We start from the raw sequence: 20,839 nt of genomic DNA, 5'->3' as shown, positions 1-20,839 counted from the left end.
GTGGGAGGCCGCGCGCCTGATGGCGTGGGCAGAGCGTTTCTTGAATCAGCTGGCGGCATCTCACATTGCCGGGGTGGACAACATTCAAGCAGACTTCCTGAGTCGTCAAGCGTTGGACCCGGGGGAGTGGTCACTCTCCGACGAAGCGATGTCGCTGATCTCCAGTCGGTGGGGGACACCGGCGATGGATCTCATGGCGTCCGCCGCCAATGCAAAAGCTCCTCGGTTCTTCAGCCGCAGAAGGGAGCGCGGCGCGGAAGGTGTCGATGCTCTGGCTCTCCCCTGGCCCACTCAGATCCTACTTTATGTCTTTCCCCCCTGGCCACTGGTGGGAAAGGTGATTCGGAGGGTGGAACGGCACCACGGTCAGGTCATCATTGTGGCTCCAGAATGGCCACGGCGCCCGTGGTTTGCGGACCTGCTCGGCGTGTCGGTGGACGGCCCACTCAGACTCGCGCACCTTCCACGGCTTCTGCATCAGGGTCCAGTATTTTTGGAGCAGGCGGAACCCTTCTGTCTTGCGGCGTGGCTTTTGAGAGGAGGGCACTCCTGAACAGGGGCTACGCTATTCCCGTGGTGGACACACTTCTCAGGGCGCGTAAGACTTCCACGTCGGTCGCCTACGTGAGGGTCTGGAAGGTATTTGAAGTTTGGTGCTCGGCGCGGGGGACCCCCGCGACCGCAGCTTCCCGCCATCACATCTTGGCGTTCTTGCAGGATGGGCTGGAAAAGGGCCTTTCCTACAATTCGCTCCGAGTGCAGATGTCAGCCCTCGCATCCTTGGCTCGCGCCTCAGGTAGGCCGGATCCGTCGTCTCATCCGGATATCTCCCGGTTCCTCAGAGGAGTTAAACACTTGCGGCCGCCGGTGCGACCTCTTTGTCCTTCCTGGAATCTCAACTTGGTGTTGAGGGCCCTGGGGGAGCTACCCTTCGAGCCCTTACGTCACGCTACCATCAAGGACGTTACCCTAAAGACGGTTTTCCTGGTTGCTATAGCCTCGGCAAGGCGTATCTCCGAACTACAGGCGTTGTCATGTAGGGAGCCCTTCCTGCGGTTCACGGACTCCGGGGTTTCCCTGCGGACGGTTCCTTCGTTCTTGCCTAAGGTGGTCTCCTCGTTTCACATGAACCAGGTGGTGGAACTTCCAGCCTTCTCAGGAGACGCCCCTGCGATGCTTCGGTGCCTGGACGTCAAACGAGCGCTTCTTCGCTATCTGGAGGTGACGAATGACTTTCGACTCTCCGACCATCTCTTTGTACTTTGGTCTGGTGCTAGAAAGGGCCGGCAGGCGTCCAAGACTACCATCGCTCGCTGGCTCAAGGAGGCGGTGGCTGCTGCTTACATTGGTTTCGGGAAGGTTCCTCCGGTGGGTATCAAGGCGCATTCGTTGCGAGCCCAGGCCACTTCCCATGCAGAGTCTCAGCTGGTCTCCATACAAGAAATCTGCCGGGCGGCAACTTGGAAGTCTCTCCACACTTTTGCCAGACACTACCGACTCCATGTACCGGGGACGGAGTCTGGTTCATTTGGGGACAGGGTACTTCGAGCAGGGTTCTCAGGGACCCACCCGGTGTAGGGAAGCTTTGGTACATCCCACCGTCTGGACTGATCCTGTACGTACAGGGAAAAGAAAATTACTTCTTACCTGCTAATTTTCGTTCCTGTAGTACTAGGATCAGTCCAGACGCCCACCCGGGATGAACCTGCTCGACTATTCTCTACTGTCCTTCTGTTCGCTGTTCCTTCCCTCTCGGGGGGTAGGGGTTTTTGTGTGTTGTTATGTTTGACAGTTCTCATTGCATGTTGCATAAATTTGTTCACAGTTTCAATCTTTTGGTTGAGTTCATGCTTGATCCATCATCCTTGGTCTGTCCAGTTTTTTTTCTGGCTTGGCTTTGATATTCTCGATACTGAGGATCTAGGAGGGTGCACCAGTTTATATACCAGCACCCTCGAAGTTTTACTCTGACTCCATCTGCTGGACGGGGGACATAACCCACCGTCTGGACTGATCCTAGTACTACAGGAACGAAAATTAGCAGGTAAGAAGTAATTTTCTTTTTTCTGCTATCATGTTTCTATGTAACCAAATTATGGGGATTGATTCATAAAAGTATTTCATTACTTGCAGAAGAAATGTATTAAAAGGGCAATATTAAAGACATAGTTTGTGTTAGGCCCCTATTCTTTTGAAATTTAAATTTTTCATGGGTTCAGCACCTAAACCAAAGGGTTCTAAATTAAAGTTCCTAAAAAATAAGCGGAGACATGGGAGAACAGGCTTATTTCCTAAATATGGTAACTTAGTTTGGGTTGTCCCAATCGCTACACTGACTTCAGGAACCTCAAGTTAAGGATCTTAAAGTTATATTTAGGTACTTCTATTCAGCTGTTAAAGCTTAACCAAGCTCCTACTTAAAGTGCCCTAAATCAGGTACTGAGCTCCTTTTTGGAAATTGGACTGTATGCAGTTGGTAGTGGTTGTGAAAAAGGAAGTGGCAACTCTGATTTCTCTTAGTCATTTTTATTGTAATGAAAAGAACTACAGTTCCATTTTTAGTGATCACCATGTAAAAGAATCAGAAAAGCCTTTGCACACTTCAAAATTGCCAAGCAGTTGTTAGATTAATAAGTTAATATAATCACAACATGGTACAATTACACTCAGGATCTTCAAGGGAGACCTTGTATCAAGAGTAAGGTATATGCCAAGCTGTGTTGCACATAACATGTTTAGTCTTGAGTTCCATGATTTAGTCCGCTGACCAGATGAGAATTGTGGATCAGCAGCAGGAATGGTTTTGACTGATCTGGGCTGTAACAACTTGGCAAGGTGGTCTCCAATGATCTTTTAATTTTACTCATATTGCTTTGATTTATTGGAGAATCATGCCCAGGAGGAATATTTAATTTGTTTCTTAGCATCCAGTCAGATGAATCCAGAACAAGTGGGTTATGCACATCTACCAGCAGATGGAGACAGAGCAAACTGTCGCCACAGTATATCTATCCATGCAGTGACAGCATCCTTGCAGTATTCTCCATCTCCAGCAGTCTGTGGATGTGCATCTCCCTACTGGGGACTGCTTCATTTTGAGAAAGGAGAATTATAGAAATAAATTCACCCCACTCTCCTGCAGTGATACCAAATGGTCCCTCCCCAAGTTGGGAGTTCCTAAGGTGATTTCCGAGGTCCCTCAGATGAGTGCTCTGATTTTCAGCCAGCGTGGACTTAGCTGTTTAAGCAGGTAAAAGGCAACAGGTGGAGGAAGCAGAGCACGGCGGTGACGGCACATGCCCTCTCCCCCCACAGCCAAACCGTCTCTGTACTCGGCCAGGTAAGGCTGAGCTCTGGTAAGTTTAAAAAAAAAAAGTAATATACAGAGACTTAGGAGGCTTTTGTTGCGTAGGTCTTCCTCCTTCCCCCCAGTCTCCATACTCTGCGCACTGTTCCGACGTTCGTCCCGCTCTGTGGGAGGTTGAGGGACGTGGGCAGCCTTCTTAGGTTAGGCCCTGCTCTGAGGCTTTTTTGCTGTGCACCGCATAGGCCGCAGTGACATTTTGAGGCTTCTCAGGCTGCCCTCTACAGGATTGTTGGTTCGGCATGTGCATCTAATTGTGCACCCTGTTTTTGGCCGCACAGTCGAGCCTTCTAGTCTGTGCGTCCAAGTTACTTGGTGCCGTAGTGGCTGCACACTTAACTGTGCACACAAGTTGTACCATGCGCTTAAGTTTTTTGGGTGCTTAACTTTGGACGCCTAAGCCTTGGACACCTAGTTAGGGGCCTAGGTGTGGGTTGCCTAAGTGCTGGGTGCCTAAGTTGGAAGTATATATTTAAAAAAAAAAACCAAAAAAAAAAACCAGATGCATGCCTCCGGCCACCACTCAGTGCACTGTCGGCCATAATGGTGCCTATACCTAAGAAGCCTAAGCACCTTTTTTTCTTTGCACTTCCTGTCATGTTAGAGCATCTCAGCCAGGAGTGCCCGCTACCTTATGCCAGCACTGTTTGGAGGCTCAGGGAGAATTATCATGCTTTGATTTCACTAAACCTGGTTCTTCCCAGCCGGATATAGGTCTGAGTAAAGACGACTCAGGTGGGGCACCTGAATTTGGACCTTTCCTAACTGGTTCCTCAGCAGGGGACGCTAGCTCAGTGAGTACGCCTTAGGTGCCTCTTGGTTTGGATACTTCTTTCCAGGAGTTGCAATCGTTTCTTCAGGCGCAGTCTTCAACCCTGTCCAATTCTCCCAGGACAGAGGCACAGGTAGGAACCTTGCCGGGACCTTCTGTTAAGCACCGGAGTACTCCTAGCGCGGCAGCAGGACTTCCTGATAGAGATCCAGATGGCATGGATGATGGTGCCAATCCTGACTGTCTTGAGGATGGTGAAATTCCTTCAGGATTAGAACCATATAGAACTATGCCTCGGTTCTTTCATAGAGATAAACTGCCAGCTCTGATCTCCCAGATGTTGGAAATGCTCGGGGTTCCAGGAGCAGATTCTGGGTCTAAGCCAAAGAGAAATTCCATTTTGGTTTCCTTACGTAAAGCATCTTGTTTTTTTCCCATGATGGAGGCCATTCAAGAATTAATTGATCTTGAGTGGGGCACCCCAGAGGCTAATTTCAAAGGAGGTCGAGTTTTGAAAGTCCTGTACCCTCTGAATCCAGTGGTAAGAAAGCGCTTACGTTTTCCAAAGATAAATGCACTTGCATGTGCAGTCTCCAAGTGGACCTCTATTCCCATGGAAGGAGGAGCGGTCTTGAAGGATGCTCATGATAAAAAGATTGTCTATAGTTAAGCAAGCATTTGAAGCAGTGGCAATGACCTTGTAGATTGCTTCTTGTTGTTCCTTGGGAGCCCACTCTTGTTTGCTTCTCTCCCAGGAGGTGGTTGACGCTGGGGTAAGCTCCAGGGCAGTTATTGAACCAGCTGCTGCTTTCTTGGCAGATGCAGGCTGTGGTTTGGTCCACACTTCAGCCAGAGGGATGGCTTCTATAGTAGCCTGAGTCTGAGAGCTGTGGTTTCATTGCCCCTGTTTCAAGAAAATATGGGTTGATATTTCATTTATTTCATCGTGCCAAAAAAGGAGGGCTCCTTTCATCCCATCCCTGACCTCACAAGTGTCAACCGACATCTGTGGATGAAATTTTCGCATGGAAACTTTACACTCTGTTATAATGGCCATGCAGCCAGGGAATTTCTAACCTCCCTGTATCTGTTCGAAGCCTATCTTCACATTCCCATCTGATTAGAATATTAATGCCTTTTGTGGTTCTCATTTCTGTGGTGCCACTTTCAATTTCAGGTGCTGCCCTTCGGTCTGGCCACTGCTCCCAGAACTTTTTCCAAGGTAGTGGTGATAGTTGCAGCAGAGTTGAGATAGGATGGAATCCTAGTACACCTGTAATTGGATGACTGGCTGATTCGAGCCAAGTCACCGGAAGAAAGTCACCTGGTGACTCACAAGGTGATTTCCCCATTACAGGAGCTTGGCTGGGTGGTGAACCTAGCCAAGAGCAGTCTTCAGCCTACTCAGTCGCTGGAATACCTCTGGGTTTGGTTCGACACAAAGCAGGACAAGGTGTTCCTGCCAAAAGCTTGAATTCAAAAGTTGCTAGCTAAACTCCGCTTGTTGAACATTCTGCGCCCGACTGTATTGTCTTACCTGCAGGTACTTTGTTTCATATTGGCGACTCTGGAAGTGATACCATGGGTGAGAGCGCATATGCATCCTCTTCAGCGTTCCCTGCTGCCCCAGTGGAACCCACAGTCTCAGGACTATTTGATTTGGCTCCACCTGCTGATGGAGGTCTCTTCCCAACTGTAGTGGTGGCTGCAGGTGGAACATCTACAGAAGGGAGTTTCCCTAAACCCACCGGACTGGCTAGTACTGACAACAGATGCGAGCTGACAGCGCAAGGGTGCTGGAGTGCAGAAAAGTCTCTCTGGAACATCAATCAGCTGGAAGCCGGGGCGGTCCGGTTGGAATGTTTACAGTTCAGTGACAGGCTGCAGGGTCAATCGGTCGAATAATGTCGGACAATGCAACGACTGTGGTTTACGTTAATTGGCAGGGAGGTACCAAGGGCCAACAAGTGTCACAGGAAATAATCATCTTACTGGATGGGCAAAGGTGCATCTCCAGATGTTCTCAGCTTTGCACATTGCAGGCAAAGACAACATAAGAGCAGACTTTCTCAGCAGGGAGAGTCTGGACGCAGGATAGTGGGCATTATTAGACAAGGCATTTCAGCTGATTCGGGATTGCTGGAGATCCTCCTTTCCTAGACCTGTTAGCAACCTTGTGCAATGTGAAGGTTCCACGTTTCTTCAGCTGCAGGAGGAAGTCATTGGGGATTGATGCCTTAATGCAGGAGTGGCTGGAAGACGAGTTGCTGTATGCTTTTCCTCCTTGGCCCATGTCAGGAAGACTCATTCGAAGGATTGAATGCCACAGAGGAATGGTGCTCTTGGTCGCTCCAGATTGGCCTGGGAGATCGTGGTATGCAGATCTGCGGGGGTTCCTGGCAGATTCGCCTCTTCGACTTCCAGTGCACAGGAACTTATTGCAGCAGGGACCTGTTCTTCTTGAAGATCCGACTCGATTTTCTTACGGTATGGCCTTTGAAAAGATTCGCTTGCTGAAACGTGGATAATCTACGGCAGTGATTTCCACCTTGCTAAGAGCTAGAAAGTTTTCCACTTCCTTGGCCTATATATGGATTTGCAGAGTGTTTGAAGCCTGGTGTGAGGATCAAAGTACTTTTTCTTCCTTGGTCGAGATTCTGCTCATTTTGGAATTTTTACAGGATGGTTTGAATAAAGGCTTGGCTCTCAATTCCTTAAAGGTACAAGTAGCAACTCTTGCCTGTTTCAGGGGTCAGGTAAATGGTGGATCTTTGTCGGCTCATCCTGATGTGGCCCGTTTTCTGAAAGGAGTGAAACATCTTAGTCATCCATTGTGGTTTCTGGTGCCCACTATGGAGTCATTTGTTTTTGGATTTTTTGGCAGGGCCTATGTTTAGACAGCTACGTACTTTACCCTTGTGGTAGCTGACCTTGAAAGTGGTGTTCTTTGTGGCAATTATTTCTGTGTATAGGGTTTCCAAACTGCAGGCCTTGTCTTTCTGGGAGCCATTTCTCCAGGGGATGGCACAGCTGCTTACTGTTCCTTTTTACAGAAGGTGGTCACTGATTTCCAGTTGAATCAGTCCATCTCCCTGTCGTTTCTGGACAAAGAGAGAGATGTAAAGGAGTATCATCTGTTGCGACCCTTGGATGTCAAGAGACACATTATCAGGTATGTGGAAGTTACTGAACCTTTGCGAAAGTCTGATCGCCTGTTTGTAATTCACGGCAGTACTAGACAAGGAAGAGGCAGCCTCACGAGCTACAGTAGCTCGCTGGATTAAGGAGGTAGTCACAGCTGCATTCGTGGATGCTAGGAAGCTGTTACCTAGTCAAGTCAGGGTGCATTCCACTAGGGTTCAGGCAAGTGTTATGGTGGAAGTTAGATTGTTGTCGCCTGTCGACATTTGCCGAGCTGCAACGTGGACCTTGCATACCTTTTCCAGCTATTATCATCTGGATGTTCAGGCCTGGGAAGACATGGCCTTGCACATGTGGTTTTGACTGGACTGCGGGCAGCCTTCTGCCAGGAGTAGCTTGGGTTCTTCCCACTTGTTCTGGATTCATCTGACTGGATGCTAAGAAATGAGAAATTACTGCTTAACTGATAATTTCCTTTTCTTTAGGACAGTCAGATGAATCCAGCTTTCCTCCCTTGGCTGTCGAATGATTGCATAATGATCCTCCTTTGTGCCTATATGTTACAGGGATTACTGGTAAGTGTTACTCCAGCCCTTAGCCTAGTGTTGTTACATTCTTGTCTGAGCTCAGTATTGCCTGTTGGCTCAGTATTGACATGGTTATCTGTTTTAATCAAGTTTTTTACTAGTCTGTCCACAGTTGCTTTTGAAGAAAATACTGGCAGACATGTCACTGCAGGGGTATATATATTGTGACAGCGGTTTGCTCAGTCTCCATTTGCTGATGGAGGTGCATAACCCACTTGTTCTGGATTCATCTGACTGTCCTAAAGAAAAGGAAATTATCAGGTAAGTAGTTATTTCTCATTCTGCCTTTCAGCCACTTCAAAACAGATTGTATTCAGATACTGTAGATATTTCCCTGTCCCCAGAGGGCTCACCATCTAACACCTAGAGCCACTAAGCCACAGTGTTTTTATCACGGGAGGGGTCCCACTATCGTGATAGTGGGGACCCTACGCTGCAAAAATATTATGGCTATATGGTGCTTATTTATTTTATTAAAAATTTCTAGATCGCTAATCACCATTTCTTGGCAGTTTACAATGGTACATTCATAATTGTAAAACAGATATACAAAAAATTCAAATACATAAAATCTAAAACAAAAACATGAATCATAAAAACAATCAATGATCTTCCCGGTACTCTTATGCTAATATACTGTTAAACAGAGTTCAGTTTATTTAAGATGTATGAAGAGTCACATTCCCTTAATTCTGAATTCTAGATGACCTAATTCCCTTCATGAGCGATGGAACCTTGTACCTCTAATTTCATTAAGCACTAGCCCGCTTACCCTATGGTATTATTACTAGTTTTCTGCCATCCTAGGCCTCTCTTTCCAGCTGATGAAGCCTCCAAGTTCACCCTCCTTGTTGAATGTAACTTTGCCGCCTCCGTTCATATGTTTATTTCTGTTTCAGTTTTTTACCCTGTTCGATGTAAACCGATCTGATATGGTTATTACCATGAAGGTCGGTATAGAAAAGTGTTAAATAAATAAATAAATAAATTCAGTCTCTACTTTTTTTTTTTTAATAGAACTGTGAGCTTTTTCTCTCACAGCCAAACACCATAAGACTAAATAATATGGCTTCTCGCCCTTTAAGTACGATGGCAACCCCAATCTCAAGCGACTGCAATCGCCTTAAAGGGCCAGCCACTGCAAAATAGCCTGGCAAAAAAGATCAAGCTGAATGAGGGTCAGGGCTGATCTCCAGCTCAACCCAGGGCTACCACTCAAGGTGACCCAATACCCCAAAATAAAAAAAAATGTGTGTGGCGATGGAACTACCCACTTCCCAACCCTGTCTTCACCAAATAAATGGTGCCCCCCTTTCCAAATACATGCATCATGACACTGACCCATCACCCCACCCAAATAGTGATCTAAAATCTTTAGGGATATAGCATTCCCTCCTCCACGCCCCAAAATGTATAAAATAAATTATTGGAGTTCAGGGAGACCCCCAGCTCCCCCTCACCCCCCAAACCTTCAAAACTTGAAGAAGATTCCTCGATAGGGCCCAAGGCACCCCCTAGCCCTGAGCCCAGTTGATGCTGTTTTTCCAAATGATACTGACCTGACCTAGCCCCATCATGTGATGGGACAAGTTCCAGGGATCGTGCCTCCGAGATGTGGCCTAAGTCTGATCACCAGACCTTGCCTCAGTCACATGGCAGGGGCAAGGTCAGGTTGGTGCCATTTTGAAAAATGGTGCTGACTAGGCCTGGAGCTAGAGGACATCCCAGGCACCATCAAGAAAGCTCCTTTGGGAGGTGAGGGCAGGGGTCAGAGGGTAGGGGAGGATGCTCCAGGGGATCCTTCTGAACCCCAACGACCTTTTAATACATTTTTGGAGCGTAGGTGGGGCACTTTATCCCCAATGATTTTAGGTCACTATTGGAGTGAAAGTGGTAGGAGGAGAGGGGTATCTGTGACATGATGTATAAATTTGGAAAGAGGGTGTGGGGGGAACTATTTATTTGGTTAAGACAGGGTTGAGGGGTTGAGTTTGTCGCCATGCATGAAGTTCTTTCTATTTTTTTTTTAATTTGGGTGTCGGGGCTGCCTCAACTGGCAGTCCCGGATTGAGTCGGGGGTCACCCATGACTCCTGCTCAACTTTTATTTTTGTCCATGGCAGTTTTTTTGGGGTTTTTTTCATGGCGCTTTAAATATAACGCGGGAGCTTTGTGACCTGTGTTAGGGTCCGGAGCTCCCGCGTTATATTTAAGAATTCCCCAAGAGATTTTATTTTATCGCGGCTGACCACTTTCTCAGTCAGCTGTGATAAAATATTAACATAAAATTGCCTAGAAATAGAGGAAGGAACCTGGGCAGGGCCACGATAGTGATCTGTCATAAGAAATGCAGTGTATATCGTGCAATAAACAATGTTTAATGTATATTAGAGTACCTTGATGCATCTCAAAGTAAGTTTTGTACCTGAGGCAATGGAGGGTGAAGTGACTTGTCCAAGGTCACAAGGAACGACAGCAGGACTCGAACCCTGGTCTCCTGGTTCATAGCCCACTGCTCTAACCCCTAGGCTACTCTTCCACTCCAGGGAGTAATGTTTTATCCAAAAGGGAGTGATGTGTTAAATTTAGCTTGCATTAGGTACCAGGGGAGCCCTAAGTTGCATAGTCTCTGAAAGTGTTATACTATTTACAAGGTGTGGAGTTGTGCTGGGCCTGGAGAACACAATGGCTGAAGAAAAACCAATGCTAAGAATGACTTGGCCATGGCACAGTTCTCAGGCAGACTATATGAAGAACATCCATTAACTCTCTTTGCACCCTTTCCTGTTCTTCTTGTTTGCCTGACACCTGGCAGCCTCTTGCTGCTTCCCACCTCTTCTCTCTCTGTGCCTCAACAATATGAGTGCTGTGGCTCTCTTCCAGCCCCTCCTTATAGGTGAGTTATCCCTTTCTGTTGCTGTCGTCCTAAAACCTGTCATAATATTCTCTGCACTGTTTTTCAGGTGGTGGCACATCAAGGTTCAGGCATTAAAGCTCTGTGCTCCTCTGACCGTACTTCCCAATGTCACCTGTGAGAAAACCATAGACATCCTGAGAGAAAAGGGCTTTGATCAGGTGCCTATCGTTGACGAATCGGGGTATGTACCAACATCTGTATCCCCTCTCCTCATTCTTACAGAAGTTTGGAACAACATTTGCATCCATGCTTGAATCATCCGACACAGCCAGCCCTAGCGGAGAAAGGCACAATATACTGGTGTCCTTGCATGTGGCATCTATTGGTATAGAAGATGAGGTTTACATGAGACAGAAAATCGTAGCTGCATGGTTGGAAGAGAATGAGAATGAAATACACAGTAAAACAATGACATCCCAGTAAAGTCTCTGCCTTAGTGTCTCTCTTACATGCTACTCATGCCAGTCTTTGAGTCTATGCTAAAAGAAGTTGTAAATTCTTGCTCATATAATGGATCTAGGTCAGGGCTTCCCAAACTGTTGATTGGGACTCCATATGGGATCAGAAAAGCATCAGCTGGGGCCACGAGTGCCTCAAATGGCAGTGCAGTTCAGGCAGCAGCAGCATTAGTAGTGGAAGGCAGCGTGAGCCTGTGAGCCAGCAGGCACTGACAATGAATGTCATGCAGCAGCCCGAGTTTCTGTGGAGATAGGAAGCCCTGCGTGAGGAAGCACTGGGGCTGTTGCAGGGCCTGTGAGCCTCCACTGGCTCGCAGGCCCCAGACTGACTTTTATTCCTAACACTGTCAGGGGCAGTGGGGATCGAACCTGTGGCCCCAGGTGTTCAAGGTCAGGGGATCCTGTAGTGGACCCACTGGCTCAGCATGCATCTTGTAGGAACTATCAAACTCCGAAAGCTCCATATTGGACAGCATTAGGTTTCGAGGGCTGGATATAAAGAGCCCTAGCCTGGCACGATCCCAGCTTGAATTAACATTAAATGGCTACCGATATTAGTGCATATCGTAATGGGGTTTAATGAGCCATGAAAACTGGAAGCCACCGAGCGTATGAATTTCCCCTGAAGCAGAAGTAATTCAAAACATAAAGTTATGTCGGGTTTTTGCCGAACGCTGCAGTTGAATGCTGTTTCCTAATTTGTACGATGAAGAGAAATACCATTTGAGGGAAGTGCAGTTCTTTTCCTCTTGGCTGTTTAATTTGCATACAAAAATGACGTATAAAATAATTGTTTGAACTGCAGTGCATTGAGAGCCATGATTATACATGACCCATGGAGGTTGATGGACAAAAAGAAATCCAGACATGCTGTTTGGGTGTTGTGATGGTCTCTCTAATCCTATGCTTGTGCTGAGATTAAAAGTTAAATAGCTTTTTGTGAATGCCTTAGAGTGGATATTTATACCTTTGTTGGTTCAACAGTCCTCAAAGAGTTTGCTCTTTGAATCTGCTCTTGCCTGGTCTTGTGTGTTCCTGGTTTCTGCTTTATCCTGGTTCCTGTTCTAGTTCTGATCCTTAACTCTGATTCTGGCCTTTGGCTCCATTTCTGGATCCTGCTCTGCTTTCGGATTCCTGCCTCCTTCCTGGTTGCTGTTCCCCCTGGTAGGTCCTGGTGGCTGCCTATACCCAGGGGCTCAACCTGTGAATAATTGTGGCTGCTCCCGGGCCCCCAGCCTCTCCGAGATGCACCCCTCCTCTGGTGCAGTACCTCCTCTCAGCAGAGCATGCTGGGACAGCTGGGACTAGCCCAGAGGCCTGGCTAAAATGATGTAGTTTTCTGAATACCCAAAATACTTGGTGTCGGGCTGAAGACCCCTGCATCACACCCACACACACAGGTATCCAGCACACGCATTTCAGAGCAGATCCTCTTCAGAGACAGGAGACAAATGTCTGCTTAAAGGCAAGGTACAAGACTTCCAGAATATATATATTTGTATTTATTTTATATACCACATAATATTGGAAGCATTGTACTAGGCAGTGTACAAAGCAACATACATAATAAAATATCACGCAAAACAATCTAACAGGCAAAGAGCTCATGGGTCTGCCTCTGGGAACCCACATTTTCCTTTGGCCTCTAAATGCTTAAAATACCTTCCAGGTGTTTCAGCATTCCTTTTGAATCCCCTGAGGACCAATCTGGATCCTCAGCGGCAGGGCCATACCAACAGGCTATCTGCCGTCTGATATTAGCTCTATTTTAGTCAGCCTGTGACTTTATGCACAAGACACTTGTCCCAAACTGAGCAGACTCCAGTTCAAGACCAGGGACTATCTTTTTCCCTGACAGAATTCCTCCCCCAGGGGTGCCCTCCGGGCACCTGAAGGTCTCATCAGGATCTGGCAGCAGTCAGTAGTACACATTATCCCCAGTGGCTATGGTTTTAGCTGAAGAAATAACTGAACTAAGGTCTGGTTTATTAAGTTCAGAATTAAACCACCCATTTGCACCATACACCCCAGTCCCATAGATAACTTGTATTTTCAGAAGCAGAGTCTGGCGATAGAATTACTAGAGGAGAAACACATTTGTTCTAGATATGGATACTTGAACTCCCCCTATGATAGGGGCTTATCTGGAGCCACAATCCCAGGACCAATCATCACAGGAATGGGCTCTGGATTAAGATAGTAAGAGGTAAAAACCTGACCTGGATTACCACAAGTGGTGGCAGAAGTAGGATGGTTTCTTATAAGGCTCAATTCATCACAGATGGCAGGCCAGAGTAAATGAGAAAAGAGCCTGTCATGGTCAAAGTAGCCAAGAAAGGAAGGCTAGCATGGACAAGCACAACCCGACTGGAGGTGGTTTCTAAGCAAGACCAGACTGCTGAGAGGACCGGGAAAGCATCTTCAAGGGCAGACCAGAGAACTGTGGGGAACTGGAGATGCCCATTTTAACTGGAGCTGGGTAAGCATACCCGGGGCTAGAAATGCCAGTCAAGGAATAAAGAGAAAGTTTGGTGATTTGAAGATGCTGTTTGTTTTCTTGTGGTTGGTGAGATGACCCAGGGCAGCAGAACGTACTGGTTTGTAAGGGGAAAATGCATAACCCTAACATGTTGAGGGTTGTTTGTTTTTGGTCTGGTAAGGTGCTTGGTATAGTGTGTGTGGCAGGTCTTTTGCAAAGCAGTTTGCACTTGCATCCTGTTTTCCTTTCCCTTCCCTCGTAGGCCCCTGAACTGGAAGGAAGATTGGGGCAGGCAGTGCTGCAGATTGTGAAGAAAGCTGGTGGGGTAATGGGTGGTTGGGCCAGAAATCCAGGAGCCAGGATCTCCGGGTGCTGCCTATACTGGGATCCTGAAGAGAGAGGATTCTGCAGCATGAAGACATGCAGTTTTCTGAAAGGGACAATTATGGCCAACTTAGGGACATGAGATGGGAGGGGATGGACCCTATGTTAACAAACTGTTTGGGTTATTCCAAGAAGCAAGAAACCAGAGGTGGAATGATGTCAGAAGAAGTGGATTTTATTGATCATGTAAAAGACTGCCTGACTCGGGACGATTTTTATCCATAAACAGTATTAAAAAAAAAAATTAAAATAACATTTAAAGGTACATGTATAAATGATAAAACTTAAGAAACATTAAAAGACAACATTTATAACAAAATACATTAAAAAAACATATATAAAGAAATACAAAGATTTTTAACAAATAGCTAGATAAATGCAATCAAATTATTTAAAAGACTATATTGTTTAGCTACGAATGGTATTTATTTATTTAAAAACTTTTCTATACCGTCATTAAGTTGGCTAACCATCACAACGGTTTACATAAGGGCACAACAATAAACTTATGGGTGGTATAGATTAGAACTTGGTTAAGTGCCATCATTGTACGGTAACAATTCATAATTATAAACTAAGTGTGTATGTTAAGCTTGATTGTTAGGAACATTTAGGCGGTTTGGTTTTACCATTACAATGCATTGTTAGTTTAAAATAACAGCTTCTGACTTTGGTGTGGTATATCTATATTGTTCAGACTTTGTCTGTGAAAAGATTGTAGCTAATATTTCTTTATCAGGAGAGTTGACTTAGGGAATAGCCACTGCTATTAATGGCATCAGTAGCATGGGATCTTCTTAGTGTTTGGGTACTTGCCAGGTTCTTGTGGCCTGGTTTGGCCTCTGTTGGAAACAGGATGCTGGGCCTGATGGACCCTCAGACTCACCCAGTATGGCATGTTCATATGTTTTGTACCTGGATAACTGTTTATATCCAAAAATATAGCTGGTTAAATGGTGGAAAAGCAAAACTAAACATTCTTGCAGGCCTGATCCCCCACCCCACTAAATCATTCAAACTGATGTTGGACATAGCACCTGAATTCCCTCCTCCAAAAGATAAAAATTAAAAAAAAAACAAAAACTAGTGGGCCTATTGGTCAAGGGCATCCCCACTACCCCAAATCTGAAAATATATGTAGTCTCCAGGCCCTCTCCTAATCTCCATTCTCTCTCTGTCAAAGCAACGTTAGATGCCACCAGGAAATACAGAATTATACCACACGCCTGCAGGCCAGGAGGATGTTGGGGTGTGGGTGGGAGGCATTAGAAGGGGTCTGAAAGGATATAATTTTAGAATTTGGGGGGAGTGTATAGACCTGTTCCTTCTTTAAGGGGTGGGGGCTAGAAGGCAAAGATTGGGTTTGGGCACCATGCCCGACATTAGTTTCAGTAATTCATTTATTTGGTTTGATTTATATTCTGCTTTTTGGCATTTCAATGCAGATTATATTCAGCAGAGTGGAGAGCTGGGCAATTGTTTGTTTTTGTTTTTCCACCACTTACTTGATTATTTTTTGAATATAACTAATTAAGATAAAAGTTATCCGGGTTCACGTACCCGGATAACTTTAAAACTAACTGGATGTATTCAGACATTGCTGATTAGGTTTGAAATTTATTGGGTACTGCCCTTAAAATTTTATTTTTTTTTTAAGAAAATGTGCTGGCAGATTAGTGTCCAACCATGTTAGTGTTTATTTGCCATCATTCACTATGTTACTATGGGTAATGTCACCTGGATAACTTTAGGAGGGTAGATGCAATAGGAGACTTATCCCATTGATTATGCAAGACAAGTTATCTGCCAACTTTATTTTCCATAAAAAAAATCTACACACAAAGTAGGTGCCAAAGTCTGTAAATAGTTTATAAGTGCAAGTATTCAGGTGTTTTCTCTTTGAGAATTGGTACAAAGTCCATGAATTAAAAGTACCTAAGTTCCAAAGTGGACAGTGTAAAAATGGCTCTCTGCATGAATTTACTTCCATTTTCCTGGACATCTGTATTTAATTCCTTATACCATGTGACAGGAACTCTGCCTGAGACAATTGATTGACACACTTTCTTTTTTTTTTTTTTAGGCGGGTCATTGGGATGGTTACTCTGGGTAACATGCTGTCTTCTGTTCTTGCTGGCAAAGTGAAACCTTCTGATCCTGTCAGCAAAGTAATCTACAAACAGTTTACACAGGTAATACAGACAGGTATCCATTAGGACTGCATCTACCAATGATGGGTGCCTCCACCATGGACATACTCAGAGCACCAGGACTGCTGCTGTCACAGATGGGGAGGAGGGGTGCTGATATTACCTCCATCTCTGATGTGTACAGAATGCCAGGATCACATCCTACCGTTGAGTATCACCAACAGCCAAAAGTACACTAAGGATCATTTGGAAAGGAATAGAAAATAAAACTGGGGATATATTAATGCCTCTGTTTCAATCCATGGTGCGACCACACCTTAAGTATTGTGTGAAGTTCTGAGTACCACATCTCAAAAAGAATGCCGCAGAACTAGAAAAAGTGCAAAGAAGGTAACAAAAACAATTAGAGAGACAATGGATCTCTTATGAAGAAAGGCTAAACAGGTTAGAGCAGGAGTGGCCAAATCCACTCCTCGAACTACAAACAGGCCATCTTTTCAGAATATCTGCAATGAATATGTATGGGATTGGTTTACATACAGTAGAAGCAAGTTTCTTATATTAGTAACTGCTGCTCCGTGCAGATTACCCCCACGCCTTATGTTAAGGATAGTAATGTTTACAATCAAAACCAGGCAACTGTCTAATCCATAACAAATTACTGCTAGTAACAGCTTTACTTGGTAAGCAGCTTTGTCTGAATTATCTTTGCTTAGTCAATTGTTAATTGCATTGTGAATCACACAGAGGATACTGTTTTGAAGTATTTTTGTTTGAAGCAATTGCCTTAGAAGCATAATATAGGAATGCAAGAAATGAGTAAATTTCAGTCCTGAAGGAGTGCTGACAGCAGAAACTTTATCTGTTAGTGATAAGTTGGTCTTGCTGTGAAAGTGTGTTTAACTCATGCAAAATAATTTTGTTAGTGATAATTGTATGGTTTTTTTTTGAGGTTAGCATTTAACTCCAAATTTAAAATTGCAAGTGTTCTGGGAAAATAGAGCTTGAATTTAATTCTTTTTGTAGTTTTAGGCAACCCAAATGGAGTTTTCTGTCATGACCAATGCCTTTCCAAGGTCTTGCCTACTGTTCCCCTAACCCAAGTGGTAACCCCAGAATTATCTGGTCTGTCACCTCAATATGCAAATGTCTTCAGCAAAAAGCAGGTGGAAACCTTTCACCACATTGCTTCTATGATTGCGCCATTGATTTGCTTCCAGGGAAGGTAGCTGCCAGAGGTAGGGTCTACCCTCTTTCCGCGCCAGAAACTGATATGTCAGAGTACATCAAAAACAAATTAGAAAAATGGTTCATTCATCCATCTTCATTTCCAGCTGGGGCTGGCTGCTTTGTCGATTAAAAAAAAAAAAAGGCTTGTTCCTCCTTTATATTGATTAGGAAGGGCTCAATGCAGTTAATAATAAACAGTACCCTTTCCCACTGTTCATGTAGCTCTTTGAACTTCTCGGAGGAGCGCAGATATTTACAAAGCTTGACCTCCATGGGGCACACAACTTGATTCAAATAAGAGAGAGCAACGAATGGAAGACAGCTTGTAATATCAGGGATGGGTAGTATGAGTACCTGGTGATGCCCTTCAGCTTGTGCAACACTCCTGCTGTCTTTCAGTTTATGATCAATGACATTTTCCATGACTACTTTTATTCTCATGTAGTGGTACATCTGAATGATATTCTTGTCTTTTGAAAATCCTTGAAGGAGCATAGACACGTGAAGAAAGAACTCTGGAGGCTCTGGGAACACCACTTTTATGAAAAATTAGAAAAATGCACCTTTGAGCAGGAGGAGCTCCCGTTTCTTGGCTATATCTTTTCCCAGCATAGCCATTGGATGGATACCAAGAAATTGAAAGCCATCCTAGAGTGGCCTCAGCCTGTAGGCCCTGAAGCGCTTCCTTGGATTTCCGAACAATTGTAGAAAATTCATTCATGGCTACTGTACCTTGGCCGCTCCACTTACAGCCCTTACCAAAAAGGGTTCTGATACCAAGAATTGGACAGACAGTGCTATTCAGGCATTTAACTGCTTCAAGGAAGGATTCATTTGTAACGCATGTCTGCACCGCCCAGATCTTTCCGAGCCATTCTTACTGGAAGTAGATGCTTTTACCCTCAAGGTAGAAGCTATCCTCTCACAGCATAACAACCATGGGACCCTTGTAGCCTGCTCCTATTTCTCTCACAAAGTTTACCCCAGCCGAGAAAAGCTGCACAATTGGGGATCTTGAGCTGCTAGCTATGAAGCTAGCCCTAGAGGAATAGTGACATATGTTAGATGGGGCCTGATACCAGGTAACTGTTTACACAGATCATAAAAATGTGACCAGTGACTGAATCCCCAGCAAGCCTGCTAATCACTATTCTTCAACCAGTTTGACTTTGAATTGTAGTATTGCCCAGCAGAGAAAACCAACGGGCTGATGCGTTCTCATGCTCTTCAACTCAGAAGGTTCCTCAGAGCCCTCATGACACATTATAAACCCCGCAAGGATCGTAATCACTATCGCTGTGCCAGTTCCACCTGGGAAGACAGTCGTTCCTCCAACACTTATGCCCACAACTCTCATTTGGCAGGTCAACCAGTCATCACTAAAATCATGGAGCTCCAACACTGTTGGTGGGCTCAGATGAGTCGACATGATGCAATATGTAAATTCCTGCCCCACATGTGCCATGAGCAAGAGCTCTTGAGCCCGACCTTGGAGCCTGTTACAGCCACTGCCAGCCCCCAAGGAATCCTGGACCAATTTGGCCACTGTCTTTGTCACAGACCTTCCCCTCTCTAGTGGATCATTTTTCAAAGATGGCCCATTTCATACCACTCCCTGGGCTTCCTTCTGCACCTGAGATGGCTAATCTCTTCATTCAGCACATCTTTTGCCTGCATGGATTCCCCTCACATATCCTTTCCGGCCCGCTTCTGGAAGATCCTGTGCAAGAAATTCGGTATCACTTTTGACTTCATTTCAAAAGTGAGCAACGGGTATATGGAATGGGTTAATCAGACCCTTAAAGCCTTTATGAGGGCCTATATGATCCAGCATCAATATAACTGGACATCACTTCTCTCATGGGCAGAGTTCTGCTACTGTAACCAAGTAGGGAGCTAGACAGTTTCCTCACGCTTTTACCGAGTCTTCGGGTGCCACCTTCTGGTACCTTTGCCAGTCCCCACTCCTGTCACCTGTCTGGCAGATAACATATTGGGGCAAGAGCTCCAAGAACTATGGCTGAAATGGCAGTGTAATGCTTTAAAAGGCAAGCAGAGAAAAGTGTCATCCAGTACCCCCAACTCCATCCCGGAGAATTAGTCTGGCTCAGAACAAAAAACCTGCACCTCAATATGACATCTTTAAAAATCGCTCCCACATTCATTGAACCATTTCCCTTCGCCAGGTGGGACCTGTGGTCTTCAAACTGAGACTGCTACCCACACTCAGAATCCACAATGTTTTCCTTGTGTCCTTGTTAGTCAGCCATCTTGGCCCTCAAGACTACCACTTAAACCCACATAAATAGTGGCGGAGGACACCACTCAATATGAGGTCGAGGAAATCCTGGAAGAGTCAGGAGCAAGATTTAGTATCTCATCACATGGAAAGGCTTTGGGCCCGAAGAAAATTCTTGGGAGATTGCCTCAAACCTTCATGCACCACAGTTATTGAAAGACTTTCACAGATGCAGCTTTGCAGTGGGAACTGCTACTTTTGCCAGTCGTAAGTCAGCTCACAGCCAACAGCACTCACCCTAATTGCCTGCAAATTTCTGCATGGCTAGGACCTCGACACTCTCCTCCCTGGCAGTAGTGACTCCGCCATGACACCACCATGCTGCTCACCCCGCAGGGCTTTCCTTAGACAGGTGCACGGCACGCCACCCTTTAAAGGATCCATGATGAGAATATAGTCTGCCGGCACCCTTGGATGACTTCACAAGGCTGGGAACATAAGCCCCAGCCACGCACCCTAATCTCACCTCAGCAACAGGTCTCCTGCCTAGAGCATAAGATCACAAGAAATTTCCATATTGGGTCAGACCAAGGGACCATCAACCCCAGCATCCTGTCTCCAACAGCAGCCAATCCAGGCTACGAGAACCTGGCAATTACCCAAACACTAAGTAGATCTCATGCTACTGATGCCAGTAATAGCAGTGGCTATTTCCTAAGTCAACTTGATTATTAGCAGTTAATGGACTTCTCCAAGAACTTATCCAAAACATTTTAAACCCAGATACACTAACTGCACTAACCACATCCTCTGTGGTTAGTGCAGTTAGTGTATCTGGATTCCAGAGCTTAATTGTGTGTTGAGTGAGAGAGAATCTTTTTCCAGTTAGTTGTAAATGTGCTACTTGCTAACTTCATGGAGTGCCCCCTAGTCTTTCTATTATCCAAAAGAGTAAATAACCAATTCACATTTACGCATTCTAGACTTCTCATGATTTTAAAGACTTCTATCATATCCCCACTCAGCAGTCTCTTCTCCAAGCTGAACAGCCCTAACTTCTTTAGCCTTTCCTCATAGGGGAGCTGTTCTATCCCCTTTATCATTTTGGTCGTCCTTCTC

General features: G+C 45.4%; 1 protein-coding gene across 5 annotated transcripts in view; it reads left to right on the top strand.

The window, feature by feature from the left end:
* Positions 1–20,839, top strand: part of CBS (cystathionine-beta-synthase) — a 215,849-nt gene that overhangs the window by 108,080 nt on the left and 86,930 nt on the right. For all 5 annotated transcript variants that reach the window (XR_003852749.1, XM_029577798.1, XM_029577799.1 and 2 more), the window contains exons 13-14: positions 10,827–10,961; positions 16,185–16,293. Coding sequence is in view for 4 of the 5 variants with exons in the window: in XM_029577798.1 (XP_029433658.1) it covers positions 10,827–10,961; positions 16,185–16,293 (244 nt within the window). In the remaining variant the exon portion in view is untranslated. The remainder of the gene's footprint in view (positions 1–10,826; positions 10,962–16,184; positions 16,294–20,839) is intronic.

Source organism: Rhinatrema bivittatum, chromosome 15, assembly GCF_901001135.1.
Source record: "Rhinatrema bivittatum chromosome 15, aRhiBiv1.1, whole genome shotgun sequence".
In the NCBI taxonomy this organism is placed as follows: domain Eukaryota; kingdom Metazoa; phylum Chordata; class Amphibia; order Gymnophiona; family Rhinatrematidae; genus Rhinatrema; species Rhinatrema bivittatum.
Note: the sequence above shows the minus strand (reverse complement) of the source record. Positions and strands in the feature narration are given on the sequence as shown.